The sequence below is a fragment of the Cydia splendana genome, chromosome 6, assembly GCF_910591565.1.
Source record: "Cydia splendana chromosome 6, ilCydSple1.2, whole genome shotgun sequence".
NCBI lineage: Eukaryota > Metazoa > Arthropoda > Insecta > Lepidoptera > Tortricidae > Cydia > Cydia splendana.
The window spans coordinates 22,246,397-22,262,072 of NC_085965.1; the positions used below are offsets into that span (position 1 = coordinate 22,246,397).

Here is a 15,676-nt window from a genome sequence, read left to right on the forward strand (position 1 = left end):
CGCAAGCGTACAGTCGACGTTAAAAATATGTTTACACTGTTTGCCTTATTACAAAGGAGTAAGGTGCAAAAGTGTAAACATATTTTTGACGTCGACTGTACAATTTAAATTGTTCTGTATAAATGAGGGTGCGAGCGCGACGAGCGCCCGCCCGCGCTATTATTGCGCGAGTTGAACGCACCGCAAGCGGGACAACTTTTTACAATTCTAACATAACCTTTCAATAATTTCATCTTACCTCCTAGGTCCCGATGTCCTTTCAAAAAGACAAGTTCAAATGGAATTTTAAACTATAATGGAATAAAAGAAGGTTCCAATTTAAAAACTTTAAAAATTAATTACCATAGGAGGAGAGCAGCTCCCATGATAATGATCTACATTCTACATATCTGTGCAGTCAGTTTTAACGAATATAAGGCTAATTTGCAATGATCACGAAATATACTGCAACAATTTGCCAAAACAGGCAGTGTTGTGTTACTATTAGATGGACACAAAAGTCAATTTTTTTGTTACTTTTGGCCCCCGTCTGTGACATGTGTGACAATGTGCGTGACTGATGATTCGGCCGCACTTCACCGTTTTCTTTTTTTATGATGCAAGGACAAAAATGTGACTTTTGCAATAAAAGTGTGACTTATCAACGAAACGTAACTCATGAGTCAAGAGCCCTGGCAAGACCGCATAAATGTTCGAACAAAAGAATAAATCGCTTTGGTGTGTGGGGGAGTTTATCTTATTCAATTCAACTCAATTCATGTTTTAATTTCTAAGATAACAGGGATCTTATTATCGCTGTTGCATTCTCAGTTGCTTTGGGGCTACTCCATCTAATTAATTAACTTAGAGAAAGGCTGGTAATATATTTCGTGCTGATCCTACAGGGTCTGCTTTCCGATTTTTCTTCTCGCAATGTCTTCGGCAACTTATTTTGTAGGGCCATTGGCCCGCAAGTAATCCCTCGCAAAGTCTATAGCCAGCTTCCGCGGCTTCCCCTTCTATCGTGACTTGATCGTGACAAGAAGCAAGCGGAAAAACCCACTATTATGCCGCCTTTATGGTATAAATAGAAAAAGAAACTAAAGCTTTAGTGTAAAAGTTATTTAAAAAATTACGTCTATTTTCAGAATAATATCAACAAAACTCGAAGAGTAAATATAGTCTCTTTTTACTAGTGAACTTTTTGTGGAAGGGGCATTTTGCGGCATTTTGTAGACATAACTTGTTTCCGTAGAACCTTCTAGAAGTTCCAGAGAAGGGACGTTTTTTGAAAGGTCTAATCGCGGTTACGGAGCAAAAAGTCCTAACAGGACCCAGTGATTAGTTGCCCAAAATTTTCCAGTTAAAAACCCTAGTTAACCCGCTGATCCTGATCGTGAACGAGGGGAGCGGGGCACATTTTATAAATACAAACACTCCGTTTGGCTTTCCTCCAGCGCCATTCCCGCACAGTTCGCCGTCCGCGCAACACCAGCTTTTCAGGTATAAAGTGCTAATAGTGTCAGTGTTGTGATATTTTTAACCGGTTAACTTAGGTTAGGTTATTTATTGCGAAAGAACGGTGTAAGTGTCGGTCTATGAATAGACGTGTGAACTTTAGTGTGGTTAAAAGGGAACATGTGCTCCCGCTGATCTGATTTCAGCGCGGTAACGTGACGATGGAATGTTAACGGTTTCTAATTTGGTGTATTGTGTTTTTGTGAGATCGCTTTCAGCTTTTCACTCTCGATTACGGATTCTCTTAAGAATTTTCTGAGGATCGGAAGCCGAGTGTTTTTTTTATTATTAGGCAAATGCCTCTCCTCTTTTCCGCCACTTGGCTCTGTCCAATGCACACTCCCGCCACTCCACACAAAATGTATCGAGGTTGTCCCGCCATCTCCGTTTGGGTCTATGTCACTGTTAAATTTTCAAGCCATGGAATATTAACAGACAAAAAATCAGGGTCTATCATTTTCAACAGAGTTAAAAGATTCTGAAGATTTCTGAAGCTCTGATATACTTTAATGCTTTTCAATCATGACCTAATGCTACAGAATTAAAGTTTGCTTATTCTTAATGCCATTGAAATAGAGTCGATAATTTGTAGACATTCAGGTACATTGACTGTCAAAAAGTAAAACTGTGAGAGAAGTCAATGTCTTAAAACTGTGTCACAACGTTCTTATACCTTTGTAATAAGGTCGCTACTATTTTAAGAGGTTGAATGAACTAGTTTCATCTCGTTTGTACTAATGTGTTTAGATTCTCCTAAATTTTAACGTAATGTATATCTTGCACAATGAAACGCAAAAATATATGACACGCTTTTATGTTTTGTACAAATGTAGTAGATATTTTTGTTTGCTTCATTGTGCAAAATATTATACACATAGTCTTAAGTCATTAAGACATTGGACTTCAAATAGTACGAAAATTGTTACAAATGTTTGACTCTATTTCAATGCCTTTAAGTGGTACGTTCTGCAACTTTAGGACCTGATTGAGGAGTAAAAAAGGAGAAACTCTGCTAGTATTCATACCTACTTTCAAACAATCTTCCGCAAAAAATTGTTCATGAAAAATCTTCAGCATAAATCGAACCTACAGCAATAAAAGTCTACCTACTAGTATAAATAATTTCAAACCATCTTCAGCATAAAAATCTTCAGCAAAAATCAAATATTCAGCAATAAAGGTTGCAATAATCTACAAGAGTTCTATTTGCATAACTGTTGTTGATATTTTTATTTGTATTGGCCAACTGAACGGCCTAATTATCAGTTTAATCGATGTATTGGCACTATTCACTGTTCGGTCGAGTTTTTAGATTAATGCTTTAGATATGCAATTATGCACCTTCGCTTATATACGCGTAGATTCAAAATTGATAAGATTGATAAATACATATTTTTAAAGTGTGGCCAAGACTGCACATTAGATAGTCCCCAATACAAGATCATCAGCAATGGTCCTTGTAGGTACGTAAAAACATCGCGAATATTTGACGACGATGAAGATAACTTTAATAACACTTCGATCAATAACCCTATATCTGATATTGAGGAAACACACTCTCAAATACGATCTAAAAACCTAATTTGCGGTTAGTCTAACTAGACTATCTTCTTTACATAAGGTCAAGACCGGCATATAAAATGTATTGCTGAGAAGACCGTCATAGGACAAGAAGTCTCGTATTTGTATACGTACTTCCCTCAGTCAGAAAGACAGATATTCAAGCTCTAACGATCTTCTGTGCATAAGTGGAGTATGTGTACAGTGTAAGGATTTCGCCTAGTTGTCGAGGTTCCACTGTATTTGGTTTTAGGGTGGAATGTTTTGAGCCGCGTCCGCTGGAGTCAACAAGTGAGTCACGCTGACGTTTATAGCTGTTTATTTACCAACAGCTGCCGGCGGCTGGAGGGGAGACTTAACGTCGACATGTACCAACATATGAAAATATGTTATTTCAGATTTAAAAGATTTAGGAAAGGCTTTTCATAAGCTAAGTCGACCGTGGTAACAACAACTATGGGATTATTGCGTCTATTTGAGTTCCTTTTTTAAACAACTCGAATTACAAGCGCTCCCGTCATCTAGTGATAAAAGCCTTATCTGCTTGGAAATAAAACGTAACATAGAAGGCGGTTTCGGCGGTTTGACCAATCGTATTCGAGAAATAAATAATACCTTGATGCAATAACTCCATAGTTGCATATATCCCGGTGACCTAACTTGTAGGCATCCCGGTATAGAACAACTGGATTTCGTATTAATAACATTTTGTCATAAATTTACACCATTTTTTTAGAAATGAAGAGTCAGGTAAACAAAAACCATTTTTTTTTTTCGTTCCATAATCCGTCATTTGTCTTTATCGTGAATTGCAGATAAAAACTTTTCAAGCTGTGCTAGCTCTGCACCGGATTAGTAAAAGCTTTTGTACCAATTTTTCCAAACCGCCATGCAAAATTAGGAAGACTTTTTGATTCAGGCATACTTATGTAAAAGATATTTATGTTGACAAGTCATGGAGCCAAGTAAATAAACTACTTTTGAATACGAGTGTTACATTGATGATGATGATGTATTCCTGTTTTATCTCATTAGGGACATAGAGCTCGCAGAAGAATTTTCCATTTCTCGCGATCTTGAGCGGCTACTTCCAGTTCTTTTCAGTCGAGCCCAGTTGAGCCACCCTCCTTCTCAAGTGTCTCAGTGTTACATTGTTCTTTATAAATTACTCCCTGTTCCCACTAGTTTTTCGACTTCTAAATAACATTTTGTCTACAGATATGGCAGAAGCTGTAGAAGCACCCCCACAAGAAGAGCTGCGTGCCCGCGCTGGCCCCAGCAGCGAGCCAGAAGAGGACGAACGTGGTGCTGCCGAGCAGAGACGCAGGGCCAAGGATCCCCCCATCACCTTCAAGGACATTGACGTGAGTGATGTTATAGTTGTAGGCAACAGTAGAAGCACCCCCACAAGAGCCGCGCCCGCGCCGTGCCCAGCAGCGAGCCAGAAGAGGACGAACGTGGTGCTGCCGAGCAGAGACGCAGGGCCAAGGATCCCCCCATCACCTTCAAGGACATTGACGTGAGTGATGTTATAGTTGTAGGCAACAGTAGAAGCACCCCTACAAGAGCCGCGCCCGCGCCGTGCCCAGCAGCGAGCCAGAAGAGGACGAACGTGGTGCTGCCGAGCAGAGACGCAGGGCCAAGGATCCCCCCATCACCTTCAAGGACATTGACGTGAGTGATGTTATAGTTGTAGGCAACAGTAGAAGCACCCCTACAAGAGCCGCGCCCGCGCCGTGCCCAGCAGCGAGCCAGAAGAGGACGAACGTGGTGCTGCCGAGCAGAGACGCAGGGCCAAGGATCCCCCCATCACCTTCAAGGACATTGACGTGAGTGATGTTATAGTTGTAGGCAACAGTAGAAGCACCCCCACAAGAGCCGCGCCCGCGCCGTGCCCAGCAGCGAGCCAGAAGAGGACGAGCGTGGTGCTGCCGAGCAGAGACGCAGGGCCAAGGACCCTCCCATCACCTTCAAGGACATTGACGTGAGTGTTATAGTTGTAGGTAACAGTTGAAGCACCCCCACAGGAGCTGCGCCCGCGCCGGCCCCAGCAGCGAGCCAGAAGAGGACGAGCGTGGTGCTGCCGAGCAGAGACGCAGGGCCAAGGACCCTCCCATCACCTTCAAGGACATTGACGTGAGTGATGTTATAGTTGTAGGCAACAGTAGAAGCACCCCCACAAGAGCCGCGCCCGCGCCGGGCCCAGCAGCGAGCCAGAAGAGGACGAGCGTGGTGCTGCCGAGCAGAGACGCAGGGCCAAGGACCCTCCCATCACCTTCAAGGACATTGACGTGAGTATTATAGTTGTAGGCAACAGTTCAAGCACCCCCACAAGAGCAGCGCCCGCACTGGGCCCAGCAGCGAGCCAGAAGAGGACGAACGTGGTGCTGCCGAGCAGAGACGCAGGGCCAAGGACCCTCCCATCACTTTCAAGGACATTGATGTGAGTACCACATGGTAGTAGATATGACCCAGCCAGCTAGACTACGGGAGCGACGCCGAGAAGACGCAGGGCCAAGGACCCGCCCATCACCTTAAGCGAGTACCTTGGCTGCTATATGCTGTTCCTTTCCTAGATCAAAAACCATACAGCAGTAGAAGCTTGACAACTACGGATTTATTAAGCGCCACTTGCACCATCCCACTAACTCGGAGTTATCCGGTTAAACCGTTAACCCAGTGTCAAAAGTGTACTGGTAACCATGTTGTGTGTGTAACCGGGTTAGTGGGATTGTGCAAGTGGCCCTGGAAAAGGAGAAACTAGTCGGGTTATTCATTAGGTAAACGTCTTTCATTACACTGTCAAAGTCATATGTTATTATTTAGAGATTTAGACTTCTGTGTTTGTTAGATAGAGACAATATTAAAGAGAGGTGTGTTAACATTTATGAATAAGGGGGGCCGTTTGTTAGATCTCAATAACGTTTGCTAAAAAGTATTTTATGTGAAGTTTTACAGTTTTGTATGGGATAACAGATGCATTACGGTAACCAGCCCAACAGATGCAGTTACTGCTATCTGATTTGGCTCAAAGAAAAAACTTTTTTTAGATCCTTTAATCAGAACGCGATGATGAAACACCGAGGTTAAGCAGAACAATTGCCGACTAACATTTACCACCAATGTGTTCCGATTGTTAGTAAACATAGTAATAATCATAACCATAACCCTTCCTGTTGCATCTGGCACGTTGCCAGCTCGCTAATGCTGTGTGTCTGCAGTTAAGACAGGATTATCGACGCGATATAATTACACGACGACCTTTTGAACAGACGAGTAACACTAATAAATCTGATGGAGCATTTAATCCGGAAGACTATGAGTTTGAGTAATGTTCAGCAGAAGTTTTAGACTTTCGATGGTCATTAGGATCAAGACACAAGTGTCACATTACAATTATTGCTATAACCTTGCGTGAAAGTTACAGCTTGGCAAAAAAAAAGTAGAAATTAAAAAGTGTCAACACTGTAGTGTCGTCCCGTTTTCTTATACAAATTGGTTTGAAAGGGACCACACTACAGTGTTGCCACTATTTAATTTCTACTCTTTTTTGCCTAGCTGTATGTACATATTTTAAAGTTAATCATACTCTTATTAATTACTTAACTGGCCTCTGTTTTTCATGTTTCTAACAAACACAAATTTTAAAGTCGTCAAGTAATAAACAAAGAGGGACAAAAGCACATTAGATTTCACAGACATTTATGAATAACGGTTTTACATGGAACATTACTATACAGATCCACTTATACCAATTATACCACGATTCTGATTCTTGAATAATCAACTACTTCAATGATGCCATTCCACGGCTAAATTTAACCGTCATAAATTGTGGATTTGGCAGACTGACTTGTCTAGGCTGACTAAGCCCATAACCACCAACGCAAACTAATCTGGTCTCTAGTAACAGTAGAGAAAGGAATAATAAGATACGGAAAGTAAGTAATGCCAATATTTTACCGACGATTTGGACTCATGAAACAAATGGCAAGTTATAGTAAGTAAGTAAAACTTTATTGTACAGAAGAGAGGAATAAAGGTACATGAGATAGAACATAAATATAGTACAAGGGCGAACTTATCCCTAAGAGGGATCTCTTCCAGTTAACCTATAGGTACCTAAGGAGTAATTAAGAGCTATACCTACCTAGAGCTATAATTATATTATATACATATATTATAGCCCCGTTCATAATGCGGTGACTATTAGGCAATAGGCATAGGGATTCAATGTGTTGCTTAAATGGTCAGATATTTTACATCGTTTTTGAGCTAATTCCTAGTAAAATGATGAATCTTGAAATTAACATGAACATAATAAATATAATAATGTGAGTAGGTATAAAGTGGCCCACAATTCAAATAGATTCACCGTATCGTACTCTACAATATACCCTAGAATATGTATGCGTCCGATTTTTGTAAGAAACACAAGTGACAAATATCTAGTGCAGATATGTAGATGTTAAATTATTCCTTTGGCCGGCAGTGATCTCATTGCCGATGACCAAAACTCTTGGCATACCTGTTCGGCAGCATTTGTCACACGTCTATTTGTTTTCAGTACAATAATCAAATGTTTTCGAGAGCCAAAACCACGCTAATAAAGTGTTGAAAACACTTACCTTAAGTACCAGTATAAGATCAACCGATTTACTCATGGTTGATATTAATGCCTAGCCACGAAGTCAAAACAAATAAGAAAAGATGAAAAGTAAAAATATATCGGTATGACAGATGCAACGAAAAGTGACGTGATCATCGCCAATAAGAGAAGAGATCCCTCTTAGGGATAAGTTCGCCTTTGCACTACACATTTATGTTTTATCTGATGTAACCAAGATTTCTTTTCGTAAAATAAAGTGTTTACTTACTTATACATTATTTAGGCTTCGTTTGGCGTTCTCTATAAAGAATTGCCACTTTGCTATGGCGGATACATCATAGTGCGTATATAGCGTTAATTTCTAAGAGCACCGGTATGTCTGTATAGCTACCATATATCAACATGCTTAAGTTTCTTAGTGAAGTCAGTTGAAGATATTTTGGCGCAACATAAAGTTGTTATTTATTGAAATTGACAAGAACCAAGCCACAATATACGTGCATTTTGAACTTTCTGTCATCACGTTGTTAATCGAACTGAGATTCTGTCAATCTGTCGTCGCGAGGTAAGGTAATTAGTAATTACATTCGGGGCGGGGTGGAGCGTGGTCATTCTGTATACTATCACTATTTTGACCAAGATAAACTTATGCTCATAGATATGTTTTGAAAATTCAGTTTCGCCTGGCACGACCAACGCGCGACTGTTTTAGACGTTCCAGAGTGTTCGTCCGTGGGAGTTCGATGACACACTCGCATAAATTCAGTTTGTTTTATAAATCAATTTAGAATATTCTCAACTTTGTTTGGCACGCTCTGCAGTCAACATAAGTAACATGTGTTACAATTGTAGTGCATAATTATTTTCCATCGTTTTTCGTTTTTTTTTTCACGGAAACGTACGAACGTGTCTTGCTATTTCAGTCAGTCTCGGTACAAAAAGTACTGAGGTTGACTGAAGTAGCATGACAAATACGAACGATTCCGAGAAAATACGATGGAAAACAATTATGCACTACATCTGTAACGCGTGTTTAGGCTTCCTAAGACCTCATGCAGTTATAAATTGTGGGTTTTTCCTTGGTTTGTTAAAAAATAATAATGCCACTGCCAAACAACATGTAGTATATCTAGCCGTCCGGCTCATGGAAAGCGATTACCGGATTCTATAGACGCGTGCAACAGCAGGAGCGTCACCTTTCCCTCAAACATATTAAATTACAATATAGTGGTATTTTATAAAACTGTTTTTGTAAAGTGTTGTGTACCGTAGCGTATAAGTTAACTCTAAATTGTACAGTGATTTGGTTTATACTGTCAGACTGTATACATTTTGTTTGAATAAAAAAAAATAAAAAATTATCTACACACATATCCTCTATGATGCCTTCAGTGTATGTAACTGTCCAAAATTAGTCATTAAAACACTCATGTGAATCTTTTATGAAACTCTCTTTGTTAGTTTAGAAACCCACACTCGCATTTTAATTCATTATGTAGCAGTCACACAAACGACTATTATTTAACATACTACATTAGATACGATGCGTATGCGAAGTTTCAAATCAACAAATGTTTCCTTGATCTGAAATCCGCGGCATGGATTACACATTTGACTTCTTATAAATAGTATGATCTTGCAATCTTACGATAACATGTGCTTCGGCGTGATTCACTGGTAAGTCTTTACACAACACAAAAACCGAAATAAGTGACCGTATGTAAACCCTATCTCCTTGTAATAAGATGTATCGTCAGTTCACAACGTAGTCCAGTACCTACCAGTATATCTCAGATCTCTCGTTACGAATAGTTAATACGCTACGAGGTGTCAACTTATAGTGGAGGGTAGTCGATCCCAATTTAAGAACAGTACCTACAGGAAAAGTTCGTGATGTCACGCCGTGGGAGGGAGCGTTTCCGACAGCTGAATCCGTGATCTAATGCATTGTAATGAAGTTAATGATAGTTTACGACCTGCCAATGATCGATCACTTAACCGACTTTGTAGGTTCACAATTTGTCGGGATCCATGACTCATTCATTTGCGAAAACATTATTGAATTTGGCAAACAACTGACGGTAAGACTCCCTTTTTGAAGAACTCTTATTTCCTTGAAAAAAAATCTGGATATCAAGTTCATTCCACATTCTTACCACCATTTTCTTATCACCAGGGCGCCGCAGAGTTCGCAAAGCTGCAAGCGGCCGTGGCCAACCTCACGTTATCTCCTGAAGAACACCAGTCTTTGAGCGAGCTGGAACAGTACTTGGTGCAGGGGGAAGGCAGCTGGGCGCTTGGTGATGAGTTCCTAGCATTCATTGGTGAGTAAAACTATGAATTTACAGAGTAGCCCTTATAGATAATTTCATTCGTTCACGGGACGGAACGAATTGGACCGGCAAACACGTGCAGGTGTCTCTGAGGATCAAGACGCGCTCTCATTTTCATAACAACAATGTTTTATTCAAAATTTTGAACACCTCGCTTCTGCTGCTGACTCAAGTTAATATAGAACTAGTTTAATATACATATGTACTTTCTTACTCTGTTGGCTCGACACACAAGATAGCGCCTCTTTTCTCGGTCGTACGCTTCTTATACCTATGCCTACCTTTTGTCGCGGCGCTCAAATGACATGTGCTACCAACCGACATTTTTTGTGCGAATGACCTAGTGTGATTGCGCCATAACTTTCGTTCGGTTGTCATCTTCGGGATAAAGAGTTAAAGCGTTTTAGAATCCCGCAAAAGAGCAAAGGTAATTGTGAAGGGTCTAAAACTTGTTTTTTTTCGTGTTATAGGTCGTCTGCTAAACGCGGACAGCTCAGAAGAGATCAGGGTGGCCACGCTCCGCTGCCTCGCGGCCATGGCGCTGCGCGACGACGTGTCGCTCCTGCTGCACCAGGACCGGCGCTCCCACGCCGTCATGAACTACGCGCGCCGCATCGACCAGCTGCCCGCGGCCGAGCAGACCGCGCTGGCTCTAGCGGTAAGGACACCACCATACCATACCATACCAGACTATACCATACCAAACCATACAAGACCATACCTAACCATACAGATCATTAGATTTATATCGACCGGGATGTGAACCGTGATTATCTTTTGTAATTGTTTTGTTTGTTGTGTGATTATCGGGAGCTCGAAAACAATACAAAAGGTAATCACGGTTCATAGCCCGGTCGATATAAGTCTAGTGAAACTAACCGTGAATCATTCAAAACTGTCATGCAGATCATACGAAACCATAAGTACAATACAAGATAATAAATTATATTTTATATTATTTTTCTTTCTGTTCTTATGTTAAGTTGACGATCTTTTAGTGAAAGCCTTTGTTTTCCTTTTTTTATAAAATACTGTATTTTTTTCTTTAAGAAATAAATATATCTATCTAATCCCAAACCATACTAGATCATACACAATAAAAAACTGTATAAGACCATACCAAGCTATACAATACCATACAGAGTAAAGTAAAGTAAATTTTATTTGTAGAACACAGGTGAGGGTCTTAAGTAAAAAATAGGTGATTACAGAGCTCTGTGTTTTGCCTATTGGCGTACAAATGTTATAAAACTGCGGCCGTTTCCTTTTCTTTATTCGATTTGATTATGATTTAGCCTAATGTAACATAATCATAATTGTCCGCAGCTCTGCAACCTATTCGAGAACATCTCCTCATCAGAGTGGCTGCTGTACATCAGCGAGTGGGAAGTGGACGGCCAGCCCGTCTCCAACATCCGCGTCACCACCAAGGTAAGACCTACACCGAATAAACCTACATTTATAGTCCGACAAGAAATTGTAGAAAATTATTGAGGGCGCCACTTCCTACGTAACCGTCACATTTTTGGCGCAAAATGCTGGCAACAATTTAGTATGGCAATTTTTTTAGTTCCATTTTATTTAATTTCTACTATTTTATGTCGTACTATAGCAATCCTCTCGTGTCACTCCAACGTATAAAAATTCTACTCCACTGTGTTTCTTCTTCACTGACGACTGACTGAGAATAACGTTTCACCACCGTTATGGCCGTGAAATCGCTTTATAATAATTATGTCTAAAAAAAGAAGAGGTATCTTATAGGTCGTTTCACATATTTTTAAGGTTTCGTAGTCAAAATGACGAAAAAGGAACTCTTCGTTATGTCCATCTGTTCGTATGTCACAGCAGTGAGCTACTTTATACGCGGGATGTATAAGATGTATATAATTTGTTATATTGATTGTAAGCAATACAGCATACAGCAGCCAAATAGGAAGTACTAGCCTTGTGTTACTAAACTACTTCGCTTCGCTCGTATATATATCACACTAGTCTAGCCATTCTTTTTTCCAGTTTTTAGGGTTCCGTACCCAAAGGGTAAAACGGGACCCTATTACTAAGACTTCGCTGTCCGTCCGTCCGTCCGTCCGTCTGTCACCAGGCTGTATCTCACGAACCGTGATAGCTAGACAGTTGAAATTTTCACAGATGATGTATTTCTGTTGCCGCTATAACAACAAATACTAAAAACAGAATAAAATAAAGATTTAAATGGGGCTCCCATACAACAAACGTGATTTTTGACCAAAGTTAAGCAACGTCGGGAGTGGTCAGTACTTGGATGGGTGACCGTTTTTTTTTTGCTTTTTTTTTTGTTTTTTTTTTTTTATATGCTACGGAACCCTTCGTGCGCGAGTCCGAATCGCACTTGCCCGATTTTTTATAGTAAAGTCACAGCCAAACAGCGACCTTAAAAAGTTTTAAATGTAGAGTTGAAATTGCAGGTGGCCGTGCACGCGACGCTGAGCGAGGACGCGACGCTGCGCGACATCGGCACCGCGCTCATGTACAACATGGCCACCAAGGAGGTAAAGACCGTGGTCTGTATCTCTTGCTTACCCTTCTACTAACTCTACACATAAGCTAGTCTTATATAAACAGATAGAAGGAATACTAAGAAGGGTAAAGTAATATACTTATGTATAATATTGCTGTAAATTTTACATGTACATAGATGGCTCTGTACATGTACTGTAAGCATCTTAGCAATCCTTCTATCTGATCTTTGGTATCATCATTACAATATTTCTTAGATTAGTTTAAAAATAAGAATTATTATTTTATTTCTTATTTTTAAAACAATTTGTGGAGCATTATAAAAGATGTATATTTTTGAACTCTTCATAAGTATTTCTTGACTGCTGACTGATTTCCGGCTGTATGTCGATCTTGAAGCTCGTCACACTTTGCACGTCAAAATGCATCACGATAAAAATAAGATAAATTATATATAATAATTAAAATTAAATACAGGGTGACCTTAGCCATTGCACAAACCCTGAAATCCCACGTAGGGTTACTTCTCAGAAATGCTCTAACGGTATTTTTTTTTTAATTAGAACAAAAGATCAAAAATAAATTATCATCAAACAAAAGTTATTTCCAATAATCGACAACAAAAAGAAACATACTGTATTAATCATTGTCACAACAGTGCTTTTGACAATTTGTTTGAAAATGTGCCTCAATGATGACATTTGTCAAAAGTCAGAATCTTATTAATGTCATAAATAAAAAAGATAATCAAAACGGTCGAAGGTTTCATACTATTTATTACCTCAGGAGCTACTAACACATACAGGTTGCTCCAAAGTAAAAAAATCGTAATTTGTTAATTTCTTCGTAACCGCTACACCGATTGTTATGATACTTTGTATACTGGTTCTAAATACCCTAATGCATATGTACATTTCGGCTTTGTCCAATGGCTAGGGACACCCTGTATAAAAATAATGTGTAATAGGTACATTGCGTTTCTTACATTCGTGATTTGTGAAGCGGCGCTTTCAAAACCAGGGTCCTTCATGGCACTTCTCCGCTATTTGGTGCATGCACGTGTTTTATGCAGAAACGTGATAACATTGTAGCTAAGTATTGGACACGTGCACACATAAGGTTGTTTACAAAGATCAATATAGCAAATACTAGGTGTAGTTTTGTGTACAATTTCTACATTTTAATAGACTGCAGCTGTTTACATATACATATTATGCATTGCTAGTTAGGTATTTACATGTTTCACTGCACACATTATTTAATAAGCAGACATTGATGGTTCTTGTATACCTGCAATGAGCGATCTTCTAAAAATCTAAATAATATCGATGTCAAGTAGTAGACATGTATTAAAAGTATTATCCTTTCCCCTAAATTACGTCAAATGCCGCACATTAATCTAAACTACGAAAAGTACGTCATACTGCGTAGTTCGGTAGCGCGCGTCTGTTGTGTACACATTACACAATATATCAGTGAAATACGACCACAATAAAACATGCGATGTTTGCCCGCAACATACTTTTTACTTTAATTATCTTATGAGGTGTAAGGGGATTATTCCGTAAAAGAGATAAGTCCATCACAAATATCGCGAAGCACTCAAGTCACAACTAATAGGTTAGTTACAGGTAGTACCATACGAGTATCATGAAGTGATCAACTGATCAATTATAAAATGGCATTTCATGAAATGATCAAATTCCATGATTTGGCCACAACCGGTCTCTATTGTTTCCCATAAAGTAAGTCATAATGTATTGTTTGTCCGCGTTTCCGTTAGTCATAATTTGGTTTTTCTCAGAAACGCGCAACTTTTCAGGATTGCCATAAAACTAACCTAACCTAACCTGTCTATAGGATAACCTTACGAAAATCCTGAAAAGTTAACGGTGTCAGAATTATGACTAATGACAATCTATCAATCATTATATTATGACTTTCAATAATTATGTCAAACAAAGAGGTCCGGGCCGCAACATATATTATACAGTTTATAACACTATCTGTGCAGATTTCTAAGTCTTATGTATGCATGCTAACACTGCATGTGCACATTACTAGAATGTATTGTTTTACGCTTTTTATTATAATTTATAGTTATACAATTTAGAGTTCTAAACAACGCCGATGTAAAAACAAATGTATTCCATTTGATTTTCTACCTTGATCCAATATTTTGTTATAACGTTTTTATTACTAATTACAAGCGTAGTTTGAGAGTTCAGTGCCCTGTTTATCAAAAGCTTGTAACTTGTAATACACAACACACTTGTAATACACTTGTAATACACTTGTATTACAAGTTACAAGCTTTTGATAAACAGGGCACATACACAGGTTGTATATAACATTAATAACAATCCCCATTGGTTTAACATGCAAAAACAAATGAAATATTCATAAAAAATGTTTTTTTGTTCAATTGTGATGTAATACTTACTTGCCAATTTAAATACACGTACATATATGTATGTTATGTTGATTTTTAATATATATTGCGTAATATTTAGTGACGAGTAGCGGTCTTTCCAAGCAGAGAATATTTTTCGCGGAACGTTATTTTCGCATATCATTGTGTAAATAAGTCCATTTACATATTTTGTTTTTAATTATGATGCCTAAACCAGGCCCCATCAACTACAACTATACTACTACACTACTACTAGCTATACTATACTATATCTCGTTTTAACTACATAGTACAATCATACAGTAATAATATACACACGTAATTAAGTAGATCGATGATAATTTACTTCTTTAATTCAATTCGTTAATTACTGAGCATTTTTCACATCTATTGTGACAGAAAAAGACTGCAAATCTTCAGACGATTCACGTTTGTACGGGACGATAGATTTCGTGGAATGCTCCTTCGGTAAATGCTATGTTACGTACAGTACCTACCAGAAATGTTAAAATGTAGGTAAATATACACTCGGCCCGGAGAGATCGCTACTTGCACTTGTGACGTGAGCAGTTGTGAAATATGCCACAACTGTCGCACTAGTCGCTTAGTTGAGCTCGGAGGCTGCAGCTCTCGTATGTTGCAGCGGCTCAGCGCCGGCCGCGCGCTGCGGGACCTGTTGCCGAAACACGCCAAGTCCAAGGTACCACGCGCATGCCTATTGCCAAAGGGTTCTGATCCGAACGGTGGTGTCCCGAAGGCGACTAT

The 15,676-nt window shown here is 39.3% G+C and overlaps 1 protein-coding gene across 1 annotated transcript in view; it reads left to right on the top strand.

Annotated features, from left to right (window-relative positions):
• The window catches only part of LOC134791786 (uncharacterized), a 53,244-nt gene that overhangs the window by 30,840 nt on the left and 6,728 nt on the right, over positions 1-15,676 (top strand). Inside the window, exons 7-11 of the mRNA XM_063762943.1 lie at positions 4,276-4,421; positions 9,843-9,990; positions 10,470-10,657; positions 11,326-11,430; positions 12,447-12,542. Of these exons, the coding sequence (XP_063619013.1) occupies positions 4,276-4,421; positions 9,843-9,990; positions 10,470-10,657; positions 11,326-11,430; positions 12,447-12,542 (683 nt within the window). The remainder of the gene's footprint in view (positions 1-4,275; positions 4,422-9,842; positions 9,991-10,469; positions 10,658-11,325; positions 11,431-12,446; positions 12,543-15,676) is intronic.